Here is a 24156-nt window from a genome sequence, read left to right as displayed (position 1 = left end):
TGTGTGTGTGTGTGTGTGTGTGTGTGTGTGTGTGTGTGTGTGTGTGTGTGTGTGTGTGTGTGTGTGTGTGAATGGGTAAGCTTGGAACACATTGAAAAGCGCTTTGGGAGGTCTAGTGACTTGAAAGGGTGCTATGGAAATGCAGAACATTTACCATTTAGCATCTTGATTATCCTCAAAACGTCTGGAGGCTGACTCCCTATTGGTGTGTGTGAATGGGTAAGTGTGAAGCACATTGTAAAGCGCTTTGGGAGATCTTCATGGACTTGAAAAGCGCTATAGAAATGCAAAACATTTACCATTTAGCATCTTGATTATCCTCAAAACGTCTGGAGGCTGACTCCCTATTTGTGTGTGTGTGTGTGTGTGAATGGGTAAGTGTGAAGCACATTGTGAAGCGCTTTGGGAGGTCTTCATGGATTGGAAAAGCGCTATAGAAATGCAGAACCTTTACCATTTTGCATCTTGATTATCCTCAAAACGTCTGGAGCCTGACTCCCTATTGGTGTGTGTGTGTGTGTTTGTGAATGGGTAAGCTTGGAACACGTTGTAAAGCGCTTTGGGAGGTCTAGTGACTTGAAAAAGGGGTGCTATAGAAATACAGACCATCTACTTGTGTTCTTATCATTTGCTACATTATTAAATCAACTCCATGCGAAATTTAAGGAAAAATGACTCATAATCCGATTAGTGGACGAGTCATTTGAACAAGTGCTGAGTAGTAAGTTTTAAGTGAGTTGTTAATTGCAGTACTAACACACACACTCATGCACACCCACACCACTAGTTGTTTTTGTTTTTTTAAATTTCTTTCCTCCCTATCATCTCATTTTCATCCGCCGCGTCGATTGAAATCCCGGCATTTATAAGATTACCGGAACCCATTTAGGTTCCGACGGGAGTCGTTTTGGCTGCGCTGGGGTTCTCCACCGGGAGCCATCTGGGCTCCGGTCTAAGCAGTTTCTAGGTCGCCCTGTGCCTCGCTGGCTGTTATGTTTTTGGGTATTCAAATGTAAAACGATCTTAAAAGAAAGCTTTTTCGGGGGGGGGATGGACTGCCACTTAGGGCTAGACGAAATTAGCGGCGCAATGGTTTCCTCTGTGACGCCCCGGCCTCCGTCCTTTAGCCGCAGTAACCTTTTCCTGCCTTGGCCCGCTTGACATTCGCCGGTGCTCTGGATGAGTTTTCTGCTAATGGCCTTGTTATATAACAGCCGCTGCGCCCGGAGTGCTAAAGACTCGTCACCAATGTTCTCTGTCATTTTCCTTCCGGGTCTGAGCGTTCACACAAAGTCGGTGAGCAACGCTTGAAACAACAATGAGCAACGGCAATACCAAGTGTGGCAACTAAGTCATTATTGAACGTGTCCAAAACTTGACATCACGTTACATGTTGCTGAGTTTCCAGCAATGCAAAAAAAAAATAACTTTTGAATGAATTGACTCATGTATTATTGCAAAGGTTGTACGGCCTACAAACGTCATTTGTTTTTACAACAATTCTTTCACAAGATTTCCATTTCTTTTTTTTCCCTAATATCTTTTTTCGCATCATACTCACATTTTGGGGGGCTTATTGAGTCGGTTGCAAGATACAGAACTGTACTTAATCACATTTATGAGTGGAAGTACAATGTTGGCAACAAGATTGACTTGGTATCATTGGAAATGATTTGAATCCAACACACTTTTTCTTTTCCCTTTTTTAATTCCTTTAAAAAAATCTCATTGTGTTTAATTTTTCCTAGCTGTTACTTTTTTCTTTTTGTTCTCTATTTACTTTTGGTCCTTTGTTTCTTTTTTTTTTTTTCTGGCTTTTTTCTGATTTTTTTTCTCTCCCTTTTGTTTCTTTTTCTCTCAGCTTTTCACTACTTCTTCATTTTGGTATTTTTTTTTCTTTTTTGTTCTATTCCCCCTTCCTTTAAGTCATGTTGTGCATAATTTTACACAATATTTGGTCATGTAGGGATGAAAGAAGCAAAAACAAACTGAAGAGCCGTTTAGGTCCCGAAAGAGCCGGTTCCTTTTAGTGAGCCGAGCCAAAGAAAGTTTTTTTCTATTTTTCTTAATTCCTTTAAAAAAAATCTCATTGTGTTTATTTTTTCCTAGCTGTTACTTTTTTATTTTTGTTCTCTATTTACTTTTTTCCTACGTTTCTTTCTTTTCTTTTTTTCTGGCTTTTTTTTCAGATTTTTTTCTTTTTCTCTCCCTTTTGTTTCTTTTTCTCTCAGCTTTTCACTACTTCATTTTGGTATTTTTTTTTTTTTTTGTTCTATTCCCCCTTCCTTTAAGTCACTTTGCTCATAATTTTACACAATATTTGGTTATGTAGGGATTAAAGAAGCAAAAACAACCTGAAGAGCCGTTTAGGTCCCAAAAGAGCCAGTTCCTTTTAGTGAGCCGAGCCGAAGAAGCCGGTTCTCGAATGCTACCCACTGCAAGGATCTATTTACTCTTTGCTGTTGTTTTTCGCTTTGTTTTCTTAGTTTTTTCTTTCATTTGCTGTTGTTGCTGTCCTTGGTTTTATTTTATTTTTTGTTCTGTAGAAGACTTTCACCCTGGATGATACATTACGATTGTATAAACTGAAATATTTCTGTTTGTATCCACGGCGATCAAAAATCCAATTAAAAATGTTCTTGGGTAGATGGGGTTCTCGGTTACGTTTAATGATTCGATGTCTGTTGATTCGGTATAGCTTGGATCAATAAGGTGACTTTTTGGGGGGTTGGATCTGATTTTGGCAACCTCATTATGTGTTTTTTTTTTTTATATCGGGTTTACAAAGTTAATTCTCTGCAGATTTCCCCCGTGGTCAAGGCATTAACCGGCCGTGCTCCTAATCGCTGGACTCGGCCTCCTATCTTGCCGGCGCACCTGCCCTCTCGCATTCTTGCTGACAGGGGGGCAAAAAGACTTTTTTTTTGCTGTTTCTATGCATTCTCTCTCCAGCAGTCGGACACAAATGAATAGATAATTAGTCTGAATAGGCACAAATTTTCTGACGCGTTGCAAGTGGCTAATTGTGGATGAGTCGCGTTGCAAAAAACAAACCGCATATGCCACAATCGTCGGACAGTGTTGGTCATTGGTGGTGACCTACAAATGGAGAAGCACACGTTCCAAACAAAGAGTCCATTTAAGCGGGAAAATCGATATCCGGGGTATCAATAGTGTAGAATCCTGCATATCCCTCCGAGATGGCCTCTATTCTTTATTTGTTCCATTGACGATTCCAAAATGACCCGCGCGGTTGAGCATTGATTGATTGAATTTGCATTTGTTTCCGCTGGTCATCGCATACAAGGTGACTAAAAGTTGAAAATTAACAGCTTTGCTCAACAATTGACATAACAGAAGGAAAAAAGGAAGGCACTTTTCACACTATTCTCGTCATGTCATCTGATTTTTAAAACAAGGCACAAAACACATCTCTTCATCATACATGTAAAAGTTCATAATACGTCGATATCATGTTTGCCTTGACGTCTTTCCTTATTCTCTGTTAGTTCAAGCTGGTCTATTTCATTATCAGCACACAGTATGTTTATGTCATAAGAAACAAAATGTGTTTTTATTCTGAACTAATGTCATTTTTATGTCATGGAAAAACCTTTGGTCCCAGGACGGATCCCTGGGGAACACCACACTCGATTGTTGATTTGGCATTTGACCGTTCCTGGAAACATGTTGATTGTTTAGGTAGCTTTGTAGCTACTTCAATGTAACACCTCTAATATTATTTTTTTAGCTTGTTATATAATATTGCATGACCAACTCTGAGCCCAATGGGGTTTTTTTTTTTTTTATCAATAGCATCATTGTTGTTTCATCAAGGGCTAGCACAGTAGTTGTTTTTTTCTGCAATCTGTATTGACCATCATCAAGAGGTCCATAACTTTCTACAAGTTGTCTTGTAAATATTTTTTTTTTCTCATGAACTGACTTCCCCTTTTTTGGTTCCAGGTGGAGGTGGAAGTGGAAAGTATGGACAAAGCGGGGAATTTCATCGGCTGGCTGCACATCGAAGGTGTCAACCTGTCGGTGGCGCTCGTGGAAAGCGCCCTGTCCAAGGTCCATTTCACTGCCGAGCGAAGCAACTACTACAAAACGCTGGTGTCTGCTGAGGAAGGGTGCCGGCAGAGGAAAGAGAAGGTGGGTGGCGTTTCATTTCACATGTTCCTTAACCCCATATAGCCCTGTAAGAGGGGGTATCTGAGTATTAGTACGTGTGTTACCCTTATTGTGGACATCCTTTGCTAAAGTAAGGAAGTACAAGGGGAAGGGAGAGTAAAAGTTTTAACCCAATAGTTACTTGACATCCCTTTGGCTGTACTTCGGTTGTGGGAAGGTTCACCACTGGCCTAGTAATAGGTGTTTCCTGTACTGGCTCCTGTCCTCTCAATGGCGGCACCTGGGTCGGTCTGTACCAGGTCCCAACCCTTGTGAGGTCTTACTCACGGCCGCCTCAGCCCCACCCTCAGTCTGGGCCAGGCCAGGTCGGGGGCCTGTCCCCCTTTAGTGCCAGCACGGTCCCGCCCCCTTTGCAAACCTAATCTCAATAGTCGGCTACAAAATACTTTGCCCGCTCCTCTTAAAAGTTCCCGCCGACGCAACGGAGTCGACCTGGACCCTAGCGCCTCCTGCATCCGAATGCCATAGATTGGACTTAAATTCCATTGGATGTCGTCTTGAAAAGGTCTTAAAAAGTCTTTAATTTGAATGGAGAATCCTGTATATTTATTCCAGTTTTGCCCAAAAGCCCCAGCCCAAACCGCAATCTCCATCCTGTTGGCACTTCTGCCACCTTAAATCTCGCCACCCCAGGACAGCCGGTCTGTTTCGCCTCTTCTAACGACGTCCGACCGCCATCAGCCGACTGGATCCGGATTAACTGTCAAGACCAGCCATGTGATTTGAAGCAACCCGAACAAAACCGGTCAGCCGGACGGTGCTGCTGTTGCATGATGTGCAGTCCAATTTTGGTCCGAGTTGTTGTTTTCTGGGCAGCGCTGGGTGTTTTGTGTTAACGCCTAGTTTGCAACTCGCAGGCAGCTGAGATGGGACTCTGTGTGCTCTAATTAACCCGCAGAGACCTCATAGAGTGAGAAGAAAAAGCTCAGAACTTTCCTTTGTTTTAAGTCACGGCTGCTCTTTTTTTGCCGTAGCTTGCATGGCTTCCTGTCTCCCCTTCCTCTTATCGCCTCGGCTTTTCAGTTGCGTCCCTCCGCCCGTGGCGGCAAAAGACCCGCTGTGTCAGGTTTCTCTCGGTTGTTGTCATAAAATGCAGAAACGCACGCGTTCATGAAAAAAGTTTTCCGGCGAGCGGGGAATCAGCCTGACCAAGGGGGATCAATGCTCTCTGCAGTTGCATCAGGAAACCCAAACTGCTTCGTTTGGTCGAGACAATGAGGTTTTACTACAATTAGGCCAGTGGGACAGAGTGATCCCAATGAAGCTCAGCATATTCACATTTCTCCGGTGTCAGCTCAAAATGTGTTTGTGGTAGTCATCAATACAAAGCTCTTCATTACCTTCATAGAATAGAAGCCACTAAAGCCTTTGGACTTGGCAATTTGTTTATATAGTAAATACACGGTATATTGATCTAAACAGTGGAAATATCATGTGCTGCATTTTATGGACTGGAAAACGACCCAAATCGTCTAGTATCACCAGTGGCTATACAACTCAAATGTGCACAATACAATAAATGATGGTGTGGATATGGAGAATATATATTGTTCCGAAAAACACGCACACAAAACGTTATATATATTGGACACAATTGTAACCACAGCTTACAAGGTTTTACACCAACAGACCCCGTTTAGGCTGTAAAGGGCTCAACATTCCTCTATATGGAAGCTCATTGAACTATGATCATTGTTGAAACACTTTACAATGAAAAGCCACACAACAAACCTTAAAAACCCAGAAGCTTTAGCAATGCACACTTAACCAATTGGATTCTTTCCCGCCCAGTGTCGTCTGCACTGAAGGTAAATACGTTGGTATCCTTGTTTGCAGTATTTTGTGACATTTTTACACCAAAACGCTTTGCCCTCACCTCGTTTTAAAACGGTTATTTTAGAAACAGAAGTCCCCCAGAGACACGGAAAGCAAAGTTCCATTGACTCCAAGCTGAAATGTGCGCTATGCATCCGCTGATTATGCCATTATTGTCTGTTTTCAACGGCGAGCGCCATTACTATAAGTCCTTGTTGACATCGCCACTTTCGAGGATATGAGATCAAACTGTCTACTTTGAGATTCATTTTCCATGGCGTGTGGAACATTTTCTGACATATTTGCTTGATCGTGGAGAGAAACACCACATATTATTTGCCAAATTCAAATAAAAAAATAAAAATAAATAAATAAAAGAGGGTCCTTTAAAATCCCTTTAAGTATAAGTGGGAAGGAGGCAAATGAAGTGGCATATCTAAATTGATGCATGAAAAGGCTCTGGCATTATTATTATATTTTATATACATAAAATACAGGTTTGGTGGTTTTGTTGAATATTGACTTAAAACATATGGTGCAGCTCTCTCTCCCCACAAAATATATGTTTTTGCTATGGTAGCCGACCCGTGCTGTATAAGGTGCATTTCTTTAACCTAGAAAAGAACTGTGCATCGTATACATGAGTTTGTTTATCCACTCATTCTATCTATCTACCTTGGTCATATCCCTCAAGAGGGGTGACCGACAGCAATACAATCACATACAATAACAAGGAAAATAAAAATGGGAAAAAAATAGAAAAAAAAAACCCACACAATCATTTTTAGACCATGGCCAGCACGTCGGCACTCAAGTCGGTCATGCTTTCGTCCCTCCAGATGAAACGGGACACCAGAAAGCGGCCATGTCACTCGGGTCAGGGTGACACAACACACTCTTTTGTTCGACAACAGGGCCCGACAGCTTTCGCTGGTTTACCCCTGCCGCATCATAGATACCGTCCAAACATCCCACTATCCTTTCACAACACCTCTCCACTCATTCCTATAACCAACAACAGCTCTAGCGTCCATTATATTTAGACCTCTTTCCTGCAGAGCACCCATAACACTATCCATCCATGTCAATGGCGGCCTTCCTGTTGGTCTCCTTCCATTGAGTACTCTCTTATCAGTTCCACTACTACTCCAGTTCTGTCTCTCACGATTTCATTTCTCAATCTATCCAATCTTGTCACACCTAACATACTCCTCAAACACTTCTTCTCAAAAAACATTGAATTTCTTTCTCAAATCTGCGTTCAGGCTCCAAGTCTCTGCACCATACAACACAGTCAGCACAATCACGCGCTCATACAGTCCCCTCTTAACATCCATACTCATACTCTCCTCAGAGCAGCCAAAACCTTGCTTCCTTGATTGACTCTGTGCAATACCTCGCACTCCATTCCACCAACTGCAGCCACATCACAACCCAAGTACCTAAAGCTTTCAACTTCTTCCAGCACCTGTCCATGCAACCTTATTTCTAAGTTTATCCACTCATAAATACAGTATTTTTACTCAAGCCTCGTCGCAGTTTCCTTTGGATGGAAATCTAAGCACATCGAGGAAGTGGCCAGAATATGAAGAAGTGATAGAAAAAACTTGAAAGCAATTTCCTTGAAGCAAGGTGTTTCTTCTTCTAGAAGGAGGTTAACGCACAACTTGGATGCGAGGGGAGCCAAAGAGGATATGACGGTTTTGGTTCAACATATTTGCCAACTCCACACCAGCTCTTTTCATATATTCTCTCATTACTCATGCAGACTTTTGATTCTTCACCTCTTTGACTCTCTGTTGACGCCATTCATACTTGAAGCCTTTGCGCCGCTTGGATCCTGAAAGAAGGTTTTGTGCGTGGTGGTCAGAGGATATTCGCTTTCATCCTTTTAGGAACCGCGGATCCCGTGCGGAGCTGCCTCTCTCCATATTTGAGCCATCCATCAACGGTGGCCGTCAAAGAACTCCGAGCAGCCTTGTTTTGACATTGAACAGGGCGACGCGTCCTCGGCGTTTTCGAAGCAGTCCATCGTTTCAAAATTGAGCGGCCAGACACGGTGTCGTGAACGCAATATCTTCAGATTCGAGAGTTGTTGGTAAATGCTCGACAGCAGGAGTGCGGTTTTCTGACGGGTGGAAGTGAAGGTCATCAATGGAGGAATTTTTCAAATCGGATGGTATTTAAAGCGCTTTATTGACCCTTTGCGCATACGCGATAACACCGTGGCAAACAACAGTAACCTGCAGTAAACGGTGGGACGGGCCAATTTACGGTAGACGACGACAAAAATGGCGTGACTATTCGACACCGTTGGCGACAAATATTGTTCAGCCCTCAGCTGAGGTGGCTTACCTTGTCGAAACACACAAAGAGCTATTTGGAGAAACTGAGGATAGCTTTAGCAATGCTAGCTACTGAGTGATGCAGTCTTCTTCTTGACATATTTCTATCTATCTATCAAACTTGGTCATATCCCTCAAGATAGGTGACTGACAGCAACACGTATATAAAAACAAGGAAAAGAAAAAAAGGTAAAAGTAGCAAAAATCACACACTATTTTTTTGGACCATGGCCAACCCAATTGCCCAAACACCCAAACAAGTTAGGCACCTCGGCACCCAAGTCGGTCATGCTTTCGTCCCTCCAGATGAAACGGGACACAAGAAAGCGGTCGTGTCACTCGGGTCAGGGTGACACAACACACGGTTCAACTATCAGGGCCTGACAGCTTTCACTGGTTTACCCCTGCCGCATCATACAGGTGCCCTGCCCATCCCTTAGAACACGTCTAGACATCCCACTATCCTTTTACAACGCCTCTCCACTCATTCCTATCACCAACAAGAGCTCTCGACATATTACCACATCTAATCAAATGGTCCCGTCTGCCTGACTTCAGTCCACAACATCTGTACCACTATATTGTAAGTGGAGTATTCCTATACACCGGTGCTGATCTAAAAACTTCTAAAAGTCTGGATGCTTAACAGTTGGTAGCTGGTTGGGTTACCGGTCCGCCTTGCCGTGCTCGAGATACCTTGTAATGGCAAACACCAGCTTTATATCTTTTATCCAGGGTGCCATCAAATCTCAAATCGACTGTAACGGAAAGCTAGTCGAAGTTAGCCACAACACTCGTACCTACTTAACAGAAAATTGGTCGGAAATACATCAAACCTATTTAAAAAAAATGCTAGCTAAAAATGCGGGAATGATGAGAGGGCTACGAGTCCCTCCGTTTGATTTGCAGGTAAACATCCCCGTCTTCTGTCTTCGTCAAAACGGGTACAATAAAATTCCAAATCGGGCTTAGAACCTTGTCTTTTGGCACAGCCTACAGTACAGCAATAAATCACCATGGTGAAAAGTGTTGGTTATACTCTTCCGTCGTCATCATTACTAATTTTTTTCGACTTAAATGCTCTAAGTCTGCTAGGGGGCTTCTCGCGATCCGTCATGGCTCTCAACCCGCCGGGGAAGGCAAAGGGTCGTCAACAGACCTCAAGATTCTTGTTATTATTTTTTGCACTTACTGGGCAGCTGTTTCTTACGCTCCATCTCTTTTGTGCACTCTCTGTCTCTTGCATTCGCTATCAGTTTGATTCTCGGTGTGTTGTCATACTGTAAAGCTTTTGTATGCATTTTTTTTCTTAAAATAATGTGTCACAATTTTTGTTGATTGCCGGTCTAGATTTCGTCAGTATAGCATGTGGATACGGAGCATTGGTCCACCATAGAGATTTCAAAGTTATTCCTCTCCAACTTTGCTACCTCTTTTCGACGAGCTCTGGAAAAGTCTGAACCTGTGGTAGCCATTTTGCACAGTTTGTACAATTATAAGAACAAGTCAAGTCCTGTTTATTTGTTTGGCCCTTAATCACAAAGAGTCTCAAAGGGCTCCACAGGTTATTACACAGACTATTTTTTTCAGACTATTATGACCCCATCCCCTGATCTAGAACCAACATGAGGGCAAGGAAAAACTCAAAAAACCTCAACATGAGGAAAATGAAGAAACCTTGAGAAGGGACCGCACATGTGGCATCCCCCTTTCAGGATTACCAGACAGCAAAGGTTGTTGCAATCACAAATAATACAGAGATATTGTCCACAAAAAGTATAGGTTATTCATATGCTATAGAGTAGAAGTGTGTTTTAAGTTTAGATTGAAAAAGTTTCACTGAGGTTGCATATCAAATCTCAGCGGGAAGAGCATTCCACAGCACCAAGGCACCCAATGGAAAACACTGTCGGATTTCTTCTTGGCTCTTGGGATCACCAGAAGACCGGCGCTCTCAGAACGAAGGTTTCGGACCAGAACATAGGGGGAAATCAGATCTGAAAGATTTGAGGGAGCAAGTCCATGTATGATTTTGTATAATACTAAGAGAACCTTGAAATCACATCTTAGGCTGACAGGGAGCCATTGCAGGTTAGCCAAAATCGGCGTGATGTGATCGGACTTTTTTGTCCTAGTTAACCGAGCAATAGACCCGAGCATCGGTTTTCTGGCCTAAGTTTAGGAAGTCTTAATGTCCACGCGCAACATTTCTGATGCAACGCTCTCGAAAAAGAGAAACTGTCACATCGCACACCTCACGTTCCAGGAATCCGGATAATTGGGTCCTTGACCAGGCCTAATAGGCTTGTGCGGACCCCTTTTGTTTTCCATTTAGCCCCTCCACGCTACAGCATCACTCAATTGGACGGCTCCTGGTCAGCTTGATGGTTTACCTCAAGTCATTTGCGTGTGTTTGTAGCAGAGCTTAGCTAAACCCTTCACGGCCAATCTCATCCAAGTTGCTTTGTCTGGTTGCCATGGATGACGTTCTCTTTTCTATGAATACAATGCTCGCTGCTTCTTTTGGCCCCGGGGCCATTGAAATGCTTTCAGGGTTGCCATATTTCCCTCTGCCGCGCTCGACTTTTCTTTTGGGTGATGACGGAAAGAGTAATACTGGTATACTCCGGTCATTCGCATAGAAAAAGGGACTGGCATCTGAATTTCTTTATAGACATTGCAAAAAATGCCTAATACAAGCCTGATTAACCACTTCATTTTAGAGAAGGAAATAGTTGTCTGTACGATGTCACCAGTCACTGAAATTGGTCATGCCACGTTGCATTGGAAAGTGCATTTTTTTAGGATTCAAGATATGATCACCCGTTCAAAATATACTCATCACAGAAACGGTATGATTTATCTGAAAGAAGATACCCCAAAATTATAAATATCTCACCTGTTACGTCTCCAGGGAGTCAGAAAATATAGTGTGGTTACATACATGAAAGTCCAGTGAATCCAGCGGAGTAAGATATTGACGTAATACCCACAGGGGGGAAAAAAAAAATCTGCCTAAAAGCATTCCTGCATTGTTTAACGAGCTTTCTTGGAATCCATCCGTTTGGCTTGGTATACAAGCACAAAACCTATCATGATTCATTGTGACACACATTTATTTCGAGAAAGTGTGCAGTCATAGATTGATTTCTAGAAAGAGAAGTCAAACATTTACAACTCTTTCACAATGTCTAAAATTACAAATGCATAGCTTATTTAGGGCTGGGAACAGGTGTTCTCCCAATGGCCAATTTTAGAAAGGCATAGACCTAGCCTTCGAAACATGGGTAAAATACAAAGTTTAGTTTTTTGGATTGTGATCCAATTTGACCTGGGTAAGGCTTCAAGCGTCATGCCCATGCTACACAAATCTGCACATATGTAATTGCAAAAGCAAATTAAATCTTTAAATTTTTGTGTGTCTTAACTGGGATGACTACATGTTAGTAGCACTTGCAGCGTGGCCAAAATGTTGAGAGTCTTCTCTTTCAATATCAACCAAAAGCAAATTCTCCAAGAAGAGCATTCAATCGACTTTGGGTACATCTCAGCTTGGCTTTCGAGGCCAATTTGACAGGAACGCTAAAGGGTTAAATCTTTCCTTCTTCTCGGAACGGTCTCCCCTTCGGCGTTTGACCTCACAAATGCAAAGCTTGCACAATGTCTTTTGCCAGGGCGAGCAAGACACAGCGGGATCACGGCAAGGGGACATTATTGTCCCCGGGGACGGTCACAATGACCCGTGTTAGACCTCGGGGCAAAGGCACAGTGAGGGACACCTGTGAAAATCCCAGCATGCACTCTGCCTTGCGTCTTTACATTGACGCAGCTGCGGATACTTACTGCACCGAAACGTGTCATGTCTTGACGAAACGAGCCGGCGAGCGAAACGCTGACCCGGGCGTTTTTCTCGAGGATTACGTCATCTCCGTTCAAAGGTGCGGACGAGCCGTCTCTTTCCCGCTGACTCAAAAGGAGTCTAAACATGTGCGCCGGCTCTCTTGGGGGACCGCCACTGCGGAGTGGACGGCATGCCGTACACGAGGTGCCCTCGGGTGGTGACGGGGGGACGGGACATGCGGGACGCGGTGATGTGTGCACCCTCGCTACCACAAGTTTTTTATTTTTCTCCTCTGCGTCAGAAAGTCCGCTTGCTCGCTTGTTCCCCACCTGACGAGCGTCGTCGAGGAGCGCTCGCCACGATCAGGAAGTCTTTACCTCATGCCCGGCTAAATTAGGAATGCGCGCATCATCTGCAGAAAGCACGAGGGCTGCACACATTTTGGAGCACAAAAAACCCCCCAGAATTTTCATGAGCATAGGGCGCACCTTTTAAAGAAAAAAATACATTCTGCATCGCTGGTTCTTATTTATTTCACACTACACAGGGCGCACCGCCTGATAAGGGGTCAGGTGCCTTCTTCTGTGCCTCGTGAAAAAAAAGCCTGCAATGGGTTGTGAGTGGTGTCAATCAAAAGGTCAGAGACTAACGGCCATATTGGAAATGATCTCATAAGTTAATGTACTTTAAAAAGAGGATTATGGGGCGTCGAATGATGCAGAAATGCTTTTAGGCGGATTTCTTTTTTGATTTTGTTACACTGTTGGATTCACTAGATTCTCATGTAATGTAAGGGATGGATGTAACAATGTGCTAGCTCCAAGAAAATCTCTTTGTTGAGCCGGATTAACAGTTTTCAGGTACCTAGTTTCAGACCGATGATGTGTTTTTGATAAGTGCATCTTGAAATGGGCATCATGTTTTCAATCCCGAAAGTTGAAGTGTACTTATGATATGTGGCATAACCCATTTCAGTGACTGCTGACATCGTACAGACACTTTATCAACAGTCTGTCGAAACTTTAAGGGCTTCACTCTCTACCCCCCATCCCCATTACCATTTAAAGCAGGGGTGTCAAACTCATTTTAACTCAGGGGGCCACACGATAGAACAAACATTCTGTCGGGGGCCGGACTAGTCGATTAAAGAGAAAGAAAAAGAGATAAAGAAATAAGAGAAAGAGGAAAAGGAGAGAGGGTGGGACAGAGAAAGAAAGAAAAAGAGAGGGAGAGAGCATGAGAAACAAAAGATAAAAAGTTGTGAGAGGGGAAAAGAAAAGGAGTGGAAGAAAGAAATCCTGAGAGTTAGTGAGGGAGGGAGTGAGAGGGAGTGAGTGAGGGAGTGAGAGAGAGATAAATACATGTACAGTGTCTTTGTGAGAGGCACCTGGCTTTGGCAACATCAAGTGGACATATTTCAACCTGCAGCTCGTTTTTCCCTTGCGCTTCTCTGAGTGTTGTTTGGCGGGCCGGATTCAATCACTTGGCGGGCCCGATCTATCCTGCGGGCCGCCCGTTTGACACCTGTGATTTAAAGCAATACCTTGTCAAGCTATTTTGATGGAATAAGGCCCTCTTGGTCGTTGGAAGTCCACCCTCTTGATTGTTACAAATCTATCGTCCGTTTTTAAAACCGGTATTGGCATTTGTCTGAAAATCGTCATTTTTGCCATTGAAGCTTTTTGATATTTCCTTGGATGGTTTTTGTGAGTAAGAACAGCACGTTGGTTCTCCAGCAGAGTTGGACATTTACTGACTTTTTTTAGTATGTTCGCTCACAGTTCCGGTTAAGTCTTTTCCGTCCGAGCTCCTTTGCCTTTCAGGTTCCGATCCAAAGTGAAGCGATCGCGTCTCAAAGGCACCGCTTTCAAAAACGATCCCTAAACCTCGGCTTAATTATCCAGCTCGTTCGTTTTCGACCTTGTTGGAATGCTAAGTGGCCCGTTGTCCACGTTGCAGGTAGGTTCTTCGGGCACCTCATCAGTCGCCGTTATCCCTTCCTTGCGGTCGATCGACCCGCTCTCCTACAACGTTCTTCCTTTTTTTCTGCCTTCCCTCTCTCGGAAATCATCACCTTTCCTCCAAATTCCCGATTCACACGACACCCTTTTTTTTTAATCACTTGCCGTTCACCTCACACGCTCGCAAATGTGAGATGAATGCAAAGTGTGTCAAGTCAAAATTGCTGAGTCTTCTCAATGTTTTGGGCTTCCCCATGCTCAGAAATGAACACGCTGGAAACACTCTGAATTGGCTTTGCGGGAACTAAAAGTGTTATAAATGATAAATGTTTGTTTTTTTTTCCAATAATGCACAAAACGTTTTGTGTTCCTCCCCACAATCGTGCAGACAATATTTAACTCTAAGGACTCAAGAAATTGAGTCTCAAAGTCGATCGATCCGAGTCCTATCCTGTAGAGCTGTCACCGGATGACAACAAAGACTTATAACAATGGCGGGTCCTGTTAAAAACCAGACGGGCATTGTAGTCGAAATCAATTTCATAGCGCTCATTTGTTCTTGGAGAAATCGGAACTTTGCGTGCCGTGCGGATGGGTGACTTCTGACTGAGTTGTGTTTTTTCTATCTCCAAAAGCTTGTTGTGCACCGCATGCGTTCCCTTTTTGCCTTTTCCTCCTTTTAGGTAGATGATTATGACTTTCCCTTTGTGTTTTTCGCCGTGTGTCTTGCCATCGGTATGTTGTCGGGCTTCCTGTTAGCGTCCGGGCTCCCGAAGGCTCCCAGGTTAACCCCGTTAGCATCCGGCTTGCCCGCTGTGCTCATTGTTTTTTTTTTTTTTTCCTGGCTGAGTTCGTGTTTGTTGCCGTGGCCGGTTTTCGTTTTGGATTCCCGGGTAGACTGGCTGCTCACCGCGTGCTTTTTGTCGGCCAGCCTTCCGTTTTTCCGCCGGTAAGTCCCAATGAGCTGTCTTTAGCACCCGGCTAGCTCGCTGTGTCCCAGCTGGTTTAGACACTGCTGGCTTTCTGTGTGTAATTTTGCGAGTTGGCCCCATTTTGTCTTCTTGCCATTGGTCGTACTATTCTCCACAAAACTTGCAACCTATTTGACTCATTAACACGTAAACCAATTGAATAACGTGCTTCAGATGACTTCAGAGCTCGGAAAGTCAAAGACGAAACACAGTTCAAAATGCAATAGTTTGGAAAATAATTGCATTATACCGATACAATTTAGGATATGATGCTAAAAACGTGCTATTTTCTCCCATTTTGTTATGTTTTAGAATTTGGGTATCTCTTTCAACTTTGAGGGCATTCAAAAAAACGCAGTGACCTCATTGAAACGTGAGCAGGCCGCACACGCCAAATCCCCTTACGGAAAATGGATTTTTCGGAGTTTGTCGACTTCCCAGAGCAACGAGAACACGATGAATTTGTGCGATTTGATAGGAAGGAAAAAAGAAGGCCCGTTGGAACCTTCGAGCAACAATTCCCAGGGAAGATTTGCGTTGGGAGGACTTTCTTCCTCCCCTCAAATGTCCTTTCGCATTTAGGTCAGTCTACTTTCACTTTGTTCCAACTCACGGGCTGGAAGGGCTGCAGAAATATACCGAGTCTCCAGAAAGGGAACACTTGACTCGATATGTGCGTTTTGCTGCATTTTGCAGAGACTCTCTTACTCTCGCCCTCATGCCGTAGGGAGCTACTGTTACATAAACCAACCTTCATCCCTGCTTTTCGAAAAATTCTACTCTCATTTTACTAGTCTGTCCTGTTGTTGTAATTCTTGCTTTTGATATTGTTTTTAAATGACCCCTCATGATCCTTACCCACGTTCAACAATACATTAGTTTGTAAACTGCTAGCATGAAAAGCTCTTAGGAGAAAGAACAGAAATGGTCAGATTTTCCAAACAGTGGGACCCTCGCACATTTATTCTGGAATTATCGATGATAATTCAGAGGTGCCCAAACTTTTCAGAAAGCAGGTTGGGTTGGCAGAAAAATGTGTTAGGGACGGTGATTCAGCCCTGCATTCTTTGAACAGTTTTTCATTGGCGATCAGTGATCTTGTGAAAAAGCGCTGTTGTGCCGTTAAAACAGCTTCCAGTCGCTTCACCTTTTCCCAGTGTTGGTTTCCAGTTTGCTTATGGTAGTCTGCATGTTTCATCAGGAAGTTATGTTCTTTGAAAAGAGCGACAGCCTCTTGGCAAATTAGGCAGACGCAGTTGTGTTCGATTTTGGTGGAAAAAAAAATCTCCAATTTCTACTGGTCCTTAGGGTGGCCCTCACAGTCAACTTTCCTTTTTTATTCACAGTTGCCAAGTCAGTAATGGGGTGGGCTAAAATTTTCACAGAAAGCCAAGGGCAAATGGGCTGCACATTTATTTGTAATTATTCCAGATATTAATAGAAGTCCAAGAAGAAGAAGCAATTGTGTGTTCTGAACATCGGAAGCGGTATCCTTTTGCTACAGTGGCAATTCCAACCCCATCTTCGTGGCCCCATTGTCGTTCCCCGGTGCCTCCGGAGCAGAATTAACCCCGAGGCCTTTATCCCGCAACCTCCACGTCCCCCTAATCCCACTCTCGTCTTCTACATTCCCTTGTTTTTGTCTTGCGTTTTTTTTTTTTCTCCGACGGTGCGATCGGAAAGAAAAAAAAATGATGAGGACTACTCAGAAAAGGGGAGTGGGGGGAATAAGTATCCAGAAAACCCTGTAAAGGCAGTTGTCATGGCAACAGCACAGCAACCTGGGAGCAAGAGTGCCGTGTTAATTAAAAAGTTGATTTATGGCTCCCTAAATTGCGTACTTATACATAGTAGTGTTGTGGTAGTCTCTTTTTAAATCATTTGGATCCAAGAGTTGACATTCCTCTCTTTCTCTTTCTCTTTTCTCTTATTTTCTCTATTTTTCTCTTCTCTCTCTTTCTCTCTCTCTTGCTCTCTTTCTCGCTCTTCCTCACTCTCTTTCTCGCTCTTTTTCTCTTTCCTTTTCTTTCTTTATCTTTTCTTTCTTTCGCTTTCTTTTGCTTTCTTTTTCGCCTTCTTTTTTCTATCTCTTTTTTTATTTTTTTCTATCTCTCTTTCTCTATCTTTGTTTCTACCTCTTTCTTTTTCTCTTTTTCTCTTGAGCAATTCATTCTCATCCAGGTGAGAACATTTGATGAGGGACTAAATCACATTTGGCATCAGGGTTTATGCGTTTTTGCTTTTTAATACAACACTCATATTAGTGCGATCAGCTTCTTGTTTTGTTTTTTGTTTTTTTTTTACAAAATAAAAATGCTTTCGTATAGATTTACGTTAAAATAAAATCAAATAAACAAAGAAATATAAAATACATTTTTAACTTCTAACAAAACAAAATTATTTCCCCATGTGCAGAAATTTTTGCTCATTTCATGTATATTGTTTATTTTAAGATACTTTGTTGTTTTTTTTCTCTCTTCAAATAAGAACATTTATACTTAAAAGTAAGCAAATTTGCTTTATCTAGCGATGGGCAAATTATTTTGTTCATTTTAAGTATGTTTTTCTGTTTTTAAGATACTTATTTTTTTTTCTATAAAAATATGTATCATTAAAAATAAGCACAGGTTAGTTTAAAAATGATAGGTAGGTAGAAAGAGACTGAGAGAGAGAGAAAAAGACCGAGACAGAGAGAGAGAAAGAGAGAAGAGAAAAACGCCGCTCTGCTAGTGATCCCAAGATCCAAGAAGAAATCCGACAGTGTTTACCATCGGGGGCCTTGGTGCTGTGGAAAGCTCTTCCCCCTGAGATTGGATCTGCAACCTCAGTAGAACCGTTTAAACCTAAGCTTAAAACACGCTTCTATTCTATAGCATATGAATAACCTAGATTTTATGTTGACAATATCTGTGAACAGGGTTGGGTAGGGTTACTTGAACTGGATTACTTTCAATGACTTTTGGATGACTCCAATACCAAATATGCGAATAAAAGACATAAGAAACTCAATAGGAATAAAATGATGACTCGCAGCACGTGGTAAGCTTTCTCTCTTGGCTTTGATCTCTTAGATCTCCAGCAAAACGAACATCAAATGCCACAGAAACAATATGAAAATCAATCCAATCAGCTTTTTGCCGTTCCATGTATTCCGTTACTCCCCGAGCCTGCACAAAATGGACTCATTTTATTCCTATTTAGTTTCTTTTGTCTTTTATTAGCATATTTGCTATTGGAGTCATCCAAAAGTCATTGAAAGTAATCCAGTGAAAGTCACCCTACCCAACCCTGTCTGTGAATTATTTGCCCTCATGTGGGTTTTAGATCAGGGGATGGTGCCATCATAGTCTGAAGTCTGTGGTAGTCTGTGCAGCCCAATGACACTCTTTGTGATTAAGGGCCAAACAAATAACCAGGACTTGACTCTTGAAAATAGAAACGGGTTCCAACGAATCGGGTTACTGAAATGAAGGTCTCTGCTCAAGGCCGCAGCCAACAATGTCCCACTCGGTCCAAAGTCCTTGAGGCTGCTCTCGCAACCTAGTTTTTGTTTGTGCGTCTCTCTCGAGGACAACAGCATCGCAGGTGTTAAGTTTGTGCGGGCCATCGTCACCGATGCAAAAACAGGTCTTGTTTCCATGGTAACAACCCGCCCCCTCTCGGCACAGACTCGTATTCCGGCAGTCGGGCGGCGCCGAGAATAGCTCCGGGTGCTCCCAGAAGCCCGCCGACGAGCAAAAGTAGATCAATTTGAGTCCATTTTGAAAGTGTGGCATGTTGTGATCACCTCAGAGCCCGGAATGTGTTGCGTGGAGTCTTGTCTACAGGAGGAAAAGGAATGTCGGTGGGGGAAGGCGGGGGTCTCTGGAAGCATGTAAGCCGGGGTTTGATGGCCGGAACATCTGCCGGTTGTGATATGAAAGTGAGCGGAGGGGGAGCACGGTGTCTTTAGTGCAAGCGCTCCCTTACACCTTATGTCCGCCTCGCCATCCATCCGCCAACCCCGTGTGGCTTTAATGCATAATTTATCTCTTAAGTAACCGCGACCGAGTGCTTCCTTATCCCTACCAGGCCTGCTCTTTCCACATGTTTGCTCGCCAGGAAATCGGTAGGCCGAGTGTTTTACAGTTTACGCTGAAGAAAATGGAAGACTGTCTCTGGCTTAAATTGTAAGAAGTTGAAGCGCATTGTACGGCACAATGCAAGTCAAGTCCCATTTATTTCTGACGCCCTTGATCACAAAAATGTCTCAAAGGACTGCACAAGATTACAATGACACAATGACCTGATCTTAAACCAACATGCGGGCAAGGAAAAACTCAAAACCTTAGGGTGAGGAAAAAAAAAACCTTGAGAAAGGACCTCACAAGTGGTAATCTCCCTTCTAGGATGACCAGGGTGAATCACAATTAGCATTACTATACACAAGCATAGTAAAGACTAGGTAACATGTTAAAAATTTGTCCGGAAAGTGCATGACAGCAGCGACGCCCCCAGCCTGTAAACTAGTCCAGAAAGTCTATGACGGCCACGACGCAGTTTCCCATCTCTGCCGGCTGGTCCATGCAGGCGTTCACATGCTTCAGGTCCAACGCTGGTCCATTGACTCATCTCCAAATCGTCCTTCTTCTTCGTATCGCCACCAGGCAGGCGGTCGGAAAAAGACAGGAGTCTGCAGTCTCCTGACTAACAACCTTCTGATCCCCAACAAACGTTTGGAAAATTAGACACGTTATTTGACCCGAGACGTAATTGGGCGACGTCTTGTTGCCAGTTCTGTTTATTTTGGTCCTTTCATTAACCCTCTTATTACCATGGGGGCGCCGGCGCCCCAGTTTGACATGCGCCATTCAAATCACCATCACTCCGCAATCGTTGGGTTTAAAGAGAAAAGTTGAACGGTTCCTTGAAGAATATAACAATGGACATAACCCTTTATTTCAATGAATTTCAATCAAAGTAGGTCCCCAAAACACCCACAAGGTGTGGAAGCAACTTCCCCTCAATGGATTATTTCTCAGGCATTGGTATCTCAGGCATCCACGTGTGGCAACCGTCAAATCACAGTCAAGAAGCGACTCATGGAGGCGGCGCAAAGCAGAGACGGAGTGTTAGCTCTTAGCTGTTTTTACCGATCAATTTAAGAGAGAAATATGAACAAGAACATGCCGAGAAAATATGACCGGAACATAGGGAGAAATTCAATCTGAAAGAAATTAGGGAGCAAGTCCATGCATGATTTTGTATAATACCAAGAGAACCTTCAAATCACATCTAAACCTAACAGGGAGCAATGCAGGTTAGCTCAAATCGGGGTCATGTGATCAAACTTTCTTGTCTTAGTTAAAAGCCTGGCTGCAGCATTTTGTACCAGCTGAAGGCTCTTGATTTTGGACTTTGGGAGACCGGAGAGTAGGGCATTACAGTCAACAAACGCATTAATTATAATCTCTGCATCCGACTGAGACAGCATAGGCTGAATTTTAGCAATGTTGCGATGATGAATGAAAACGACAATTCATCTTAAATTATTGTCAATAATAATATAATAATGGAATATTAATTTCATTTGGAAAATCGTTTTTGAAAGTCCTGGAAAAAGTGCTTGAATTTGACTCGAGTGTCCAAACATTGGTCCAACGTTTAGGTTTCACCAAGCACGTTATGGCCGAACGCCAGCTGAGCGAAGGATTTACAGTAAATGAGTTTCCCTCGGCCGAGCGATAGAAGGCCGGTCCGGTCTCCCAAAAGCCAGTGGAGCGGCCATAACAAGGTGAGGCATGGGGGTTAATGCCGCGCCACTAACCTGCTTAACCTCGCGGCCTCCCTTTTTTTACGCATTGACGATCGCTGTCCCTCGCCCTCCTCCTTTTTACCCGTATCGGCTTGTTTTTTTTTTTGAAAGTTATTTGATGGCGCTTTCTGAAAAGATAATTTAAAGACTCATTTCAAATCGTGCTTCTGAGTCCAAATGTGTCTTAAGGTCTTCAAGCCCTAGCCTTAATATCATTTTTCAAAGGCACTGTGTATTACTAAGAGCCTCCTCGTGCTAAAGAGATAATTGATCCCAAAAATATATCGGGTTAAAAAATAAGGAAATGTGATGTTAGCTAACATGTTTTACGCAACATGGGCTAATTGTCCGTCATCTGGACCTAGAAAACAACAGGTTATTTTTTCCCTTGTTTCTCATTAATTTTTTCCTTTGTTTCAATTTTCTCTTATTTTTTTCATTTTCTCTTCTATATTGTTCTATTCCTTCTCTTTAAAAGGTAGGGAAGGAACGGGGTGCTTTTTGGTCACTTGGAGTCTCTGTAGTTTCTGTTCTTTCCTCTATGTAGCACTTTTTAGGTTGCACTGTACAATACAGCGACATCTAGTGGTTAGATACTAGGCACCAGGGCGGCATTAGCTCAGGAGGTAGAGCTCGTCTTGGGATCAAGAGGTCGCAGGTTCGATTCCCGGCTCCTCTGTGTTATATGTCAAAGTGTCCTTGGGCAAGACACTGAATCCCTAATATCCCCAATAGGCAGGTTTTGCATGGCAGACTCCCTATTGGTGTGTGAGTGAGTGTGTGTGTGTGTGTGAATGGGTAAGTGTGAAGCTCATTGTAAAGCGCTTTGGGAGGTCTTCATTGACTTGAAAAGTGCTATATATTAATGCAGACCATTTACCATTCACTGTCCTTTTCACGTAAATTATGGATTCATTTATTCAAGATGAATCTTATGACATTTTCAAGTTTATTTTGTTTTTGATCTGATTTTGTGTAGCAATTGTTGTCAGAAGTGCAATAGTGAAACATTTTTTATTATTTGGCCCTAACCTCACCCCGAACCCAACAACGACGGCCCTTAAGTAAATTGAGTTTGAGACCCTTGTGAAAACCGAACTGACCACGTGACCTACCGCACAGGTGGCATCCCATCAGTATTTTTACAGCCTTTATATAAAATTGTCACAACCAGAACGGAGACAGGGTCCAATTGCGTTATGCTTCTCAGAAGGAAAAAGAAAGGGCTGTGCCCACAATCCAGAGCTTCCGGGGCGAGCGATGGTGGTGTTGGAAACTGAAAACGGGTCAGTCGCCGGGACAGGAGAGCAAAAACGTGGTCGGGGTCGGAAGCGAGTCGTAAACCAGGAAAGGAGAGTAGACGTGGTCGGGGGCAAAAAGGTCGAAAGCCAGGACGGTAGAGCAGACGTGGTCAGGATCAAAAACGGGTCAAAGCCGGGGGACAGACAGGAGCAACAAAACGGGACAGGTGGGAGTCGGAGTCGAAAAAGGCTTGCCTAGTGTTAACTGAGGTTCGCAGACGGACTGACCGAAGGGGACGGACAGGACCGGGTTCAAATAGTGACAGGGAGCCAATCAGAAGCCGCGGCCGTTGAGCGGGTAGAGGTGATTCACATTGGTAATGTCTCATGCATTCATGGTGTCATCAATTGGCAAGAGCAATGCAGCAGTGTGAATAAAGCTCGCTATTATAAAAATCAATCCAATTGGTATGTATTTGATAGAACTCCGTCTTCTTAAAAGGCAACGAGTGGACAAGCAAGAGTCTGAAGGCAAGAAGCGCCCTCCAGAGATTTAATGAACTATTCTCTCCACCGGGGATTCATTAGGGAAATAATAGGGTCCAAATTGATTTACAAAGGGCACTCTTATGAATAACACGCTCTCATTGATTTCAATTGTTCTCAAAGCGCCATTGTCTCATGAATTCACAATGGCGAGTTCTAACAACGTTTCCGTTGCTCATATTACTTTGCATTGTGCCGAGTCCGTCACGCAAATCGGACCCTCTCGGGTCTCCTCGGAATAGGCGTGCACCATATATGATGATAAAAAATCCGAGATGTTTAGGACTCTTAAGCTTCGTCTGAAATGGTAAATGGTCTGCATTTATTTAGCGCTTTTCAAGTCGATGAAGACCTCCCAAAGCGCTTTACAATGTGCTTTACACTTACCCATTCACACACACTCACACACCAATAGGGATTCAGCCATGAAAGGCGCCTACCTGGTTATTGGAGGCATTAGGGATTCAGTGTCTTACCCAAGGACACTTTGACGTATAACACGGAGGAGCCGGGAATCAAACCTGTGACCTCTTGATCCCAAGATGAGCGCTCAACCTCCTAAGCTCATCCCCCTAAAACAAATATGTATTTCGTCAAGTACATTTCGTGGTCAACTGCAAAGTCTGGAACTAAGATACTTGGACAATTCTCAACAGTTCGAACAAGGGGCGTTTGTTCTTGAGACATGAAATGAAATGATCTGCATTTATATAGCGCTTTTCAAGTCAATGACTTCCCAAAGCGCTTTACATTGTGCTTCACATTTCCCAATAGCGGCCGTGATCTGTGCAGCCATGTAAGGCGCTAACCTGCTTATTGGGGGTAATTGGGGGTTCAATGTCTTACCCAAGGACACTTCGACATGTAACACGGACAAGCCGGGATTCGAACTGGGATCCCTTAATCCTAAAACGATCGCTCTACCTCCTGAGCTACTGCCGCCCCGAGACGATATGCATTTCATTTTAAATGTGTTTGTCCGGCATAACGCTCAAGCTCTCTTTAATAGCTAAATATTATATAAGTTTGTTGTCGTTTTTTTTTTTTTTTTTATTTATTTATTGTCAGGATTTTTCCTCTAGAAGGGCATTTGAAATGTTTTCAGATGCCATTTTTAAATGGATTAACCCCATAACGTGCCGGCGGCCTTTTTATTCAAAAAAAGACGCGTCTTCTCTGAAATCGGTCATTGGATCTCACTGGAAAGTGCAAACTCTTTGGATTCAAAATATACTCATCACAGAAACGTCACGATCAGCCTAGCGAAATTTATAAGGCTGGTTAACTAACCCAAAAACATGCTGTAATACTCATGAAACCATGTTACCAAACAGGCACTCTTTCCATCCAGGACAGTCCAGTCAATCCAACCGCGTCACATATCTACTCTAAAACACTCGATAATGCCGACAGATCGGCTTAAAAGCATTTCTCCTTGTAATCTGTTT

General features: G+C 43.2%; 1 protein-coding gene across 1 annotated transcript in view; it reads left to right on the top strand.

Annotated features, from left to right (window-relative positions):
• snd1 (staphylococcal nuclease and tudor domain containing 1) overlaps positions 1 to 24156 on the top strand; it is a 237408-nt gene that overhangs the window by 153267 nt on the left and 59985 nt on the right. The window contains exon 17 of the mRNA XM_088347694.1: positions 3967 to 4155. Within this exon, the coding sequence (XP_088203820.1) occupies positions 3967 to 4155 (189 nt within the window). The remainder of the gene's footprint in view (positions 1 to 3966; positions 4156 to 24156) is intronic.

The sequence above is a fragment of the Urocampus carinirostris genome, chromosome 11, assembly GCF_059441175.1.
Source record: "Urocampus carinirostris isolate Australia breed hairy pipefish chromosome 11, RoL_Ucar_1.0, whole genome shotgun sequence".
Taxonomy (NCBI): Eukaryota; Metazoa; Chordata; class Actinopteri; order Syngnathiformes; family Syngnathidae; genus Urocampus; species Urocampus carinirostris.
This window is presented reverse-complemented; position numbering and strand designations above follow the sequence as displayed.